This window comes from Papio anubis, chromosome 7 (assembly GCF_008728515.1).
Source record: "Papio anubis isolate 15944 chromosome 7, Panubis1.0, whole genome shotgun sequence".
In the NCBI taxonomy this organism is placed as follows: Eukaryota; Metazoa; Chordata; class Mammalia; order Primates; family Cercopithecidae; genus Papio; species Papio anubis.
In genome coordinates this window covers 86,674,195-86,685,287 of record NC_044982.1, presented here as the reverse complement: position 1 = coordinate 86,685,287, position 11,093 = coordinate 86,674,195, and the positions used below count along the sequence as shown (strand labels likewise).

General features: G+C 34.9%; 1 protein-coding gene across 1 annotated transcript; it reads right to left on the bottom strand.

Annotated features, from left to right (window-relative positions):
* Window positions 1-8,061: 8,061 nt before the first annotated feature.
* Window positions 8,062-10,711, bottom strand: LOC101003865 (olfactory receptor 4K17). The gene has a single exon (XM_003918779.3). The coding sequence runs from the start codon at window positions 9,162-9,164 to the stop codon at window positions 8,133-8,135; it is 1,032 nt and encodes a 343-aa protein (XP_003918828.1). The 5' UTR covers window positions 9,165-10,711; the 3' UTR covers window positions 8,062-8,132.
* Window positions 10,712-11,093: the final 382 nt, after the last annotated feature.

The following is an 11,093-nucleotide window of genomic DNA, read 5'->3' as shown; positions in this document are numbered from 1 at the left end:
ATTTTTCCATTCTTTTATAATAATTATTATTTTATTTTAAAAAAAATGTCCTCTCCCAATTGTCTGTTCTTGGAATCTTTGTCAAAAAACAGTTGACCCTAAATGCATGGAATTATTTTTGGGCTCTTTATTCTGTTTCACTTGTCTTTGAGTCTGTTATGCCAGTACTGTGCTATTATAATAACTATAGCTTTGCAGTATATTTTGAAGCCAGGCAGTGTGATGCCACCAGCTTTGTTCTTTTTAACTACTATTATTTTGAGTCTCTGGAGTGCTTTGTGGTTCCACACAAATTTCCTAATTTTTTTTTCTATTTCTGTGAAAAATGTCATTGGAATTTTGGTAAGGATTGCATTGCATCTATAATTTCTTTGAGTAATATAGACATTTTAGCAATATTAATTCTTTTTGTATTTTCAAAATTTATTTTATGAAGGTATTATTATTCTGATACCAAGTCTAGCAGAAACAAACAAATCAAACCCACAAGCAAACACAACAACCAAACCTTACAGAAAGAAATCTCACTTGTGAATCTAAATGCACAAATCCTACATAAGAATTTAGCAACCTCTCAAAAACACCGCACCATGATCTATAAGCATTAATTTAAAAATACAGATGTGAATCAAAGTTTAGAAATATATTAATACATTGTATTGATAGTATATTACAATAGAAAAAATATATAAATAACAATACATAACCCATAGAATTCATCTTTTACTTCTTATAAAATCCTTTCAAACTTTACTTTCTTAATCTTATAAAAATGTCTATCTCTGCTTATAACTAACACATATTGAGCCATAAAATACTGAAGGAGATAAATTTTTTATTTCGTTTTTGAGTTGGGCATCTCACTATATTGCCCAAGCTGGTCTCTAATTCCTGGGCTCAAGCAGTCTTCCAGCCTCAGGCTCCCAAGTAGACGGGATTGCAGGCACATGTCACCACACCCGGTAATTAATTAGTATTAAAATAAACTATCTATCTCTGTCAGTATTGTTTAATATTGTTTTAGTATTATGGCCAAAGAGATAAAACAATTGAATTAAAATGAGATTAATAAAACAGGAAAGATGAAGTAAAAATGATTGTCATATGCATCTAGCAAACCCCAAATCAATTAAAAGAGTTAAAAAGAAAACAAAACATATTTATAAAAGGTAATTATACACAGCTATAAATACATGCAGATTGTTTAGGGAAACATAAGATGTTTCTAAAATATAATTAATGAAAAAGAAATACACAATGAAATAAATACAGTTGGTTAATAAACATATGGAAAATACTTTATTTTACTAAAATGACAATGACAATTTAAACATCAAAGGGATACTATTTTCACCTATCAAATTCACACAGATTTGAAATATAATACTAATGTATTGGGAATAGGTATGTTTCTGATAAAAGTGCAAATAATAATTCTTACAATCCATGAATGCAAGATATCTTTTCATTTATTTGTATCTTCTTCAGTTACATTTAACAACGTTTTAGAGTGATAAGATCCTTCACCTCCTTGGTAAAATTTATTCCTAAGTATTTTTATTTATTATAGCTATTGTAAATGAGACGTTTCCTGATTCTTTTTCAGATAGTTTGTTGTTAATGTATAGAAACACTACCAATTGTTGTATATTGATTTTTTAATCCTTCAACTTTACTGAATTTGTTTATTAGTTCTAACAGTTATAACAGTTTTCTGGTGGAGTTATTGGGGACTTTTAGATACAAGTACACATGATTCGCAAACTGAGACAATTTGATTTCTTTCTTTCCAATTTGGATGCCTTTCCTGATTCATTCTTGGTAGACTGTTTTTTTCTATGAATTTATTCATTTCTTCTAGGTTATCCAATTAGTGTAAATAATTATTTATAGTAGTGTCTTTCAATTCTTTGCATTTCTGTGGTATCTGTTGTTAAGGTTTCCTCTTTAACTTCTAACTTTATTTTGGTAGTCTTCATATTTTTTTTTTCTTAGTCTAGCTAAAGGTTTATTGATTTTGCTCATCCTTGTTAACTAAACCAAACCTCTCATTTCATGAAATCGTATACTTTTTTTTTCTTTTTTTTTATTATTTTTTTATCATTATACTTTAAGTTCTAGGGTACATGTGCATAACGTGCAGGTTTGTTACATATGTATACCTGTGCCATGTTGGTGTGCTGCACCCATCAACTCGTCAGCACCCATCAACTCATCCTTTACATCAGGTACAACTCCCAATGCAATCCCTCCCCCCTCCCCCCTCCCCATAATAGGCCCCGGTGTGTGATGTTCCCCTTCCCAAGTCCAAGTGGTCTCATTGTTCAATTCCCACCTATGAGTGAGAACATGCAGTGTTTGGTTTTCTGTTCTTGCGGTAGTTTGCTGAGAATGATGGTTTCCAGCTGCATCCATGTCCCTACAAAGGACACAAACTCATCCTTTTTTATGGCTGCATAGTATTCCATGGTGTATATGTGCCACATTTTCTTAATCCAGTCTGTCACTGATGGACATTTGGATTGATTCCAAGTCTTTGCTATTGTGAATAGTGCCACAATAAACATATGTGTGCATGTGTCTTTATAGCAGCATGATTTATAATCCTTTGGGTATATACCTAGTAATGGGATGGCTAGGTCATATGGTACATCTAGTTCTAGATCCTTGAGGAATCGCCATACTGTTTTCCATAATGGTTGAACCAGTTTACAATCCCACCAACAGTATAAAAGTGTTCCTATTTCTCCACATCCTCTCCAGCACCTGTTGTTTCCTGACTTTTTAATGATTGCCATTCTAACTGGTGTGAAATGGTATCTCATTGTGGTTTCGATTTGCATTTCTCTGATGGCCAGTGATGATGAGCATTTTTTCATGTGTCTGTTGGCTGTATGAATGTCTTCTTTTGAGAAATGTCTATTCATATCCTTTGTCCACTTTTTGATGGGGTTGTTTTTTTCTTGTAAATTTGTTTGAGTTCTTTGTAGGTTCTGGATATTAGCCCTTTGTCAGATGAGTAGATTGCAAAAATTTTTTCCCATTCTGTAGGTTGCCTGTTCACTCTGATGGTAGTTTCTTTTGCTGTGCAGAAGCTCTTTAGTTTAATTAGATCCCATTTGTCAATTTTGGCTTTTGTTGCTGTTGCTTTTGGTGTTTTAGACATGAAGTCCTTGCCCATGCCTATGTCCTGAATAGTATTACCTAGGTTTTCTTCTAGGATTTTTATGGTATTAGGTCTAACATTTAAGTCTCCAATCCATCTTGAATTAATTTTCGTATAAGGAGTAAGGAAAGGATCCAATTTCAGCTTTCTACTTATGGCTAGCCAATTTTTCCAGCACCATTTATTAAATAGGAAATCCTTTCCCCATTTCTTGTTTTTCTCAGGTTTGTCAAAGATCAGATGGCTGTAGATGTGTGGTCTAGAATCATCAATGCAGAGAAGGCCATAAACAAACTGACAGCGATTAAAGTCCATATGAACTTTAAAGTAGTTTTTTCCAATTCTGTGAAGAAAGTCAATGGTAGCTTGATGGCGATGGCATTGAATCTATAAATTACCTTGGGCAGTATGGCCATTTTCATTGATTCTTACTATCCATGAACATGGAATGTTCTTCCATTTGTTTGTGTCCTCTTTTATTTCATTGAGCAGTGGTTTGTAGTTCTCCTTGAAGAAGTCCTTCACATCCCTTTTAAGTTGAATTCCTAGGTATTTTATTCTATTTGAAGCAATTTTCAATGGGAGTTCACTCATTATTTGGCTCTCTGTTTGTCTGTTATTGGTGTGTAAGAATGCTTGTGATTTTTACACATTGATTTTGTATCCTGAGACTTTGCTGAAGTTGCTTATCAGCTTAAGGAGATTTTGGACTGAGACGATGGGGTCTTCTAAATGTGCAATCAGGCAGGAGAAAGAAATAAAGGATATTCTATTAGGAAAATAGGAAGTCAAATTGTCCCTGTTTGCAGATGACATTGGAAAATGATCTGTGTGCACTTCAGAAGAATGTATATCCTACTGCTGTTGGATGAAATGTTCTGTATATGTTTGTTAGGTCCTTTTGGTCTAAAGTATAGTTAAAGACCAGTATTTCCTTACTGATTTTCTTTCTGGGTGATCTAATGTTGAAAGTGTGGCCTCGACACGCCCCACTTTTGTATTTTTGTATTGCAGTTTATCTCTTGTTTCCCTACCAACAATGTAAAAGAATTCCCTTTTCTCTTCATTCTTGCCAGCATTTGCTACTTTTCGTTATATTTGATAATAGCCATCTTAACTTGGGTGATATGATTCTGCATTATGATTGTGGTATGTATTTCCCTGATGAATAGTGACATTGAGTATCTTTTCATATATTTGTTAGCCATTTGTATGTCTTCTTTTAAGAAATGTCTGTTCAGATTGTTTGCCCATTTTAAAATCAGATTATATTATTTTTGCTGTTAAGATGTTCAGTACCTTGTGTACTCTGGATATTAATCCCCTGTGAGGTAAATACTTTGCAAATAGTTTCTCCCATTCTATGGGTTGTGTTTTGCTCTCTTGAATTTTTTCCTTTGCTGGGCAGATAACTTTGTTTGATATAACCCCACTTGTTTAATTTTGCTTTTGTTGCCGGTGCTTTCGAAGTCTGAGAGACAACTGCATCCCCATGTTTATTACAGCACTATCCACAATAGCAAAGATGTGGAATCAACCTAGGTGTCAACAACAGATGAATAGATAAAGAAAATGTGGTATATATACACCATGAAATACTATTCAGCCATAAAAAAGAATAAAATCCTGTTATTCATGATAACATAGGACTGAAGGACACTATGTTAAGCGAAATATGCCTGAAACAGAAAGTTAAACATTTATTGTTCTTACTCATATGTGGAAGCTAAGAAAAGTTGATCTCATAGAAGTAAAAAGTGTAACAGAGGATACGAGAGGCTAAGGAAGGTAATGAAAAAGAAGAGAGAAGGGTAAATTTGTTAAAAGATACAAAATCACAACCATAGGAACACTTTTTAGTGTTCTATGCTACAGTAATATATCATATAATTTCAAATTGCTAGAAGAAGGATATTGAACATTCCCAATACAAATAAATGACAAATGTTTTAGATGATGGATACACCAATTATCCAGATATGGTCATCATACATTATACATACCAAAAACATCACCATATATCCCATGGATATAGGTAAACATTATTTGTCAATAAAATAAAATAATACAGTTTAAAAATATTTGCTCTTATGTTTAGTGCATATATATTTAAGATGTTATATCCGCATGATGAAACATCCCTTTAATCATTACATAATGACCTCCTCTGTCTTTTTATAGTTTTACTTACATTTCATCTCTTTAAATATGGCTACCCCTGCTCTCTTTGGTTTTCATTTGCATGGAATATCATTTTCTATTCCTTTATTTTCAGTCTATTTATGTCCTTAAATATGAAGCAAATCTCTTGGAGGCAGTATGTAGTTTGATTTTATCTTTTTATTCATTTAGCCACTCTGTGTCTTTTGTTCAGATAATTTAATTCATTCACATTCCAGATAACTGTTGGTAGGTAAGTAGAGTCATCCCTCGATGACTTTAGGCAATAAGTTCCAAGACCTCCCTGTGATTATCAAAATCTATAGATGCTTAAGTCCCTTACATAAAATGTCATAGTATTTGCATATAATGTATGTGGATCCTGTTGCATGATTTATACTAACTCCAGATAAATTATAATATCAAATAAAATGTAAATAGTTGTTATACTGCTTTTTAAATTTTGTATTATTTTTATTGTTGTGATGTTATTTTATTTATTTATTTATTTTTGATATTTTTGATCTGTGGTTGATTGAGTCCATGAATATAAAAACCTATGAATACACCAGAAAACTGACTGTGCTTAGTACTTCCATTTTATTAATTGTGTTCTGGTTGTTTTTTACACCCTTTGTTCCCTTCCTTTTCTTTTGCTTCATCTTTCTCTTTTGTCTTCATTTATTCATAGTTTATTTTCTCCAGTATATGCTTTGATTTTTTATGATTTTGTTTTTGTAAATGCTCTATAGGTTTTTGATTTGTAGTTACCATAAGGATTGCATAACACATCTTATGGTTATCATAGACTATTTTAAGTGAATAAATATGTAGCTTTGATTGCATTTAAAAAGTCTACATTTTTATTCTACCTCCTCCCCACATTTTGTGTTTTTACTGTCAACAATTTACACAATTTATGTTATTTATTTTTAAACAAATTTCTGGATTTTTAATAATGATTTCAATCTCTTCATCAAATTTCTCCATTTCTTTGTTTGCTGTTTGCTTGATTTTGTTGAATTATTTCTCTGTACATTCTTGAACTTTACTGCACTTCCTTAAGACAATTATTGTAAAGTCTGTGTCTGGTAGTTCATAGGTCTCTGTTTCTTTGGAGACAGATACTGGAAAATTGTTGTGTTCCTTTGGTCGTGATATTCCCTTTTGGTTTTTCACGTTTCTTGTTGTCTTAAGTAGATTTCTCTGCATTTGTTGGAGCAGTCATCTCTTCCAGACTTTACAGACTGGTTTCAATAAGGAAAGAACTTCCCCTGTGTGGAGGTGTGAGGGAATTGGCGGAGTAAAACACAACAGCTCTGACTATTGTGACGGTGCAGCAGTGTTTGTGTAGCTCTATCAGCTGAGGTTGGCATTGATGAAGATTGAAGGGAACTTCAGTAGCCAATGATGTAGATATTTGAAGTGGTGACAAAAATTGTTGTGGTCTTTGGTGGCTATGGCTGCTAAAGTCCTTTCTATCTCTTTTTCTCCCACTGGGGATGTTGTGGCTGAGGGAATCCCTCTTGGCACTGGATCCAGCTTGAGAAACTGCTTGTGGTGATTTTGGCATAAATGTCTGACGAGGGGTACGCTAGTGGAAGCCATGGATCTGAAGCCATAAGTGCAGGTATGAATGGAGGTACTACGATCTGTGGTTTGGGATAGTAATGGCAGCAGTATCTAGGCCCAGGAATTCCAGTGCCCAAACTATAATGATATGCAAGGTGCAGGTGCTTTTGAAATAGCCAGGGACCTTGTGATGGAAGTATGGGTAAGTGCAGAGCTGCAGTGGCTCTGGGTTTGAGGTAGAAACTAGTTCTCTATGGTGGCTGATCTGGTACTCAGCACACAGTCACTCACAAAAACCATCTTGGTTCTAGGACCAGAGCTCATATACCTAGAATGTATAATTTTCTTTTTGGAGTCAAACACATAGTTTTTTGAATTGAAATATATGGGGACAAAGAGATGAGAGTGAGATTTTATAATATTAACAACCATAAAGGTATCTTCATGAATTTTCATTTTGGAAGCTACAAGAAAAATGAGTGTAGATAGATATGGAAAGTCTGAATTACTGGTTTCTTAGAAGACACTGCATATGAGTGCTGACTTAGACATTAATATTGTAAAGAAGACAGAGAACTAAACATGAGCTCACAGTGAGTGCCAAATCATTTAAATCAATCATACGACAAAAATGTGACAGGTATTTTGAGGATTCACTTTATTTCAGTTACATCAAAAGCCATTGTACTACCTAGATAAATTACATATCTATCAAGCTCCTCTGTAGGACAAATGAGTCTTTCATTGGCAACTTTTATAACTCAGTCAACATTTTAAAAATCAATAATTTATTATTTTTGGTACTACATTAAAAATATTCTTGACTATCTGACTACCGTAATCTTATTGCATTTTACTTGCCTTCATCTCAGTGTATCTAATAACTCTATACTTAAAAGAAACCTTTAAAAATATAAAAAATAATTGTTTCTCTGCTACTATTATTATTATTATTTTGAGATGGAGTCTCACTCTGTCACCCAGGCTGGAGGGCAGTGGCACAATCTCAGCTCACTGCAGCCTCTGCCTCAGCCTCCTGAGTAGCTGGGATTGCAGGGATGCACCACCACGCCTGGCTAATTTTTTGTATTTTTGGTAGAGGCAGGGTTTTGCCATGTTGGCCAGACTGGATTCAAATTCCTGACCTCAAGTGATCCACATGCCTTGGCCTCCCAAAGTGCTGGGATTACAGGCGTCAGCCACCATGCCCGGCCTCCGCTATTATATTTTTAACCTAAGTATCTTTTCTAGAATTCACAAAAGCTCTCCAGAGTTTTTTCATGGATATCTTCATTTCTTTGTTTCTCAGAGTATAGATAATTGGATTCAAGATAGGAGTGATGATGGTGTAAAATACAGCAAGGAACTTATCTACAGAGTAGTTGCTGAAGGGCCAGATATAGATGAAGATGCACGGGCCAAAGAAGAGAATCACCACTGTGATGTGAGCAGTCAAAGTGGAACGGGCTTTAGATTGCCCAGTAGGAGAGTGGTTCTTAATGGTTATGAGGATCAGACTGTAGGAGATAAGCAAAATAATGAAACAGCTCAGGGAGATTATGCCACTGTTGGCAACAATGACTATTTGTACAAGATACGTGTCTACACAGGCAAGCTTAGTAACTAAAGGGAGGTCACAAAAAATGCTGTCTACCACATTGGGACCACAAAAGGGCAAGTTCACAGCAAAGGGTATCTGAAGCCCTGAGTGAAGGAGACCCAAGAGCCATGAGGTCACTACAAGCAAAACACATACCTTCTTGTTCATGATGGTCATGTAGTGTAGGGGCTTACAAATGGCCACGTATCTGTCAAAAGCCATGGACACCAACAGTACCATTTCAACCCCACCCAGTAAGTGAAGGAGAAATATCTGAGTGAAGCACCCAGCAAAAGAAATTATCTTCTGCTTTTTTAACAAGTTCAGAATCATCTTAGGGGTGGCAAAGGAAGCAAGGGTCATATCTACAAAAGAGAGATTACCAAGGAGAAAATACATGGGAGTATTCAGGTTAGGGGTTTTAAACACTGTGACTATAATAAGAAGGTTACCCAAAACTGTGACCACGTAGATAACAGAGAAGAGGGCAAAGAGAAGAAACTCTATATCCTGGGAGCTGGTCAGTCCCAGCAAAATGAATTCTGACACTTGAGATTGATTTAATAGTTCCATGGACTCCATCATACAGCTCGCTCTTAGATAACCTGTAGAGAGAAAGAAAAGATCACTCATACCATGGAGTATGAGTGAAAAATAAAGAGCCATTTGAAAATCCAAACTTATGCATTCCTTTGGATCTTTCAATAAATTGACCTTGAAATTTAGTGTCAGTATCTATTAAGTCTAAAAAAGGAGACGTATAGTCTAAGCTGTCCACTTCCATCCAAGAGCAATAACCTGTTGATGCCACTGGTTTCCCGGAAGCAAACCACAAGCTCTGGAGTGTATAAGTGTATCTTCATAGGACAAAAGAGATAGAACCATCCTCAGGAAATCTGTGGTTTTCTGGGTTGAAAGACAGTTTAGTCTGAATTCCTTGGAGAACAAAGGGTTTCAGCACAGCCTCTACTCTTTCAAACTCAAAATTTTAAATTTGAATGGATATTGGAGTTGTTGTTTTCCCATCATGACCTTAAGAAATTCTGTTTTTGTTCTGAATCATCCCCAGAGTTTTGAAGGGACTCTGACCCAGCAGATTTAAAGCTGCTCTAGATATGTGAGTTAGTGAGGTTTCAAGTAATGCAGACTGCTGTGTTTTTCCTCCTTATCTTCCACCAACCCATAAGTGGGCTTCTAGTCTTGTAACTCTCTTAGAAAGTCTTTTTGGCAAATATTATTTTTTCTGATGTGACTGCTAGTACTCATGGCCTCCTGTGGCTGAAACCCATATTTCTAAATAATTTCTATAAGGTGAAAGGAGGCTGAGATTAAGCAACATGGATAAATACTCTGGGTCTATGTGTCCCTGTCACATTCTAACAAGAGCCACATTTTACAGAGGAAGCAAGAAAGACACTGTGAGCAAAAGTGACATACTTGTGACATCTAACATCTTGATTCTTGCTTCCAGTTCACATATCACACCCCCTTTATTTATAAAATTGTATACCTTGAGCAAACCAGGTTTAACAATTTATACATGAACCTAGTCTTCACTAGAACATCATTCACATTTATTTACATAACACTGATCTGGTAATGAGTGGCAACAGCCTCCATACTGGAGCGTTCAGACTGGGGAATATGACTGTAACTACTATATGGCTAAAATGAGTAGACCATTATGTTCCAATCTGGAAAATAATATTGTGTGTGTGTGTGTGAGAGAGAGAGAGAGAAAGAGAGAGACAGATTATGCAAAAACTTCTGATTAAGAAGCAGAATAATTAATTGCACAAAAAAGAGAGGTCAGATTGAAAGTCATGTATTCTACGCTTCCATGTGCTAAGATGTGAGAAGAATCAGTAGGCTATTTGGAAAGAACATTCAAATGAAGATGGCAGACTGGGACTGACAACCACCTTTGTCTCCAACAGCTGTCTTATCTTTCCCTCTGGGTCTCAGTTTCACGATTGGTAAAACCAGGTTGTTGAGTTCAAATCCTGAGTTACTTCTCAGGCCCAATACTTCAGAGGCCTGTCATTAATGTCCTATTATCTTTTATGAATCTATTATTCTATCCCCATTGCAGGGTTTTATTATTTGTTAGCTAATTTGATTTTAACTTTGAATCAACTCAAATATAAATATCAGGTATAGCTGTGTGAAAAATAGTTGTCTAAAATTTGTCTGTGATATATCTTTATCTCTTTTCTTACAATGTTTTTAAAAATTGTGACATTGTCTTTGCTCTAGGGCCATATTACCCTATTTTGCTCCCTAGAGCTCATGTCACTTGGTCACTTGACTGTGCTGGTCCTCCCCAAAATTAATATTAATATAGTTAACATTAACTTTAAGCCCTAATATATTTATCTACTATGTATGCTTCAGAAAGTTTAAAATATATAGAACCTTTGAGATCTTTCACTTCTCAGAATGTATCATGAGGATTATGAATGTGCTATAAAATCTTCATGGTAACAGTACTGTAGATACACAAAAGTTGAAACATTCCAAATGTTCTAAATTGAGGCTTACTTTCTTAAATGGATTATAGAAAATTATAGGATGTAATATTGCGTATTTAATGAA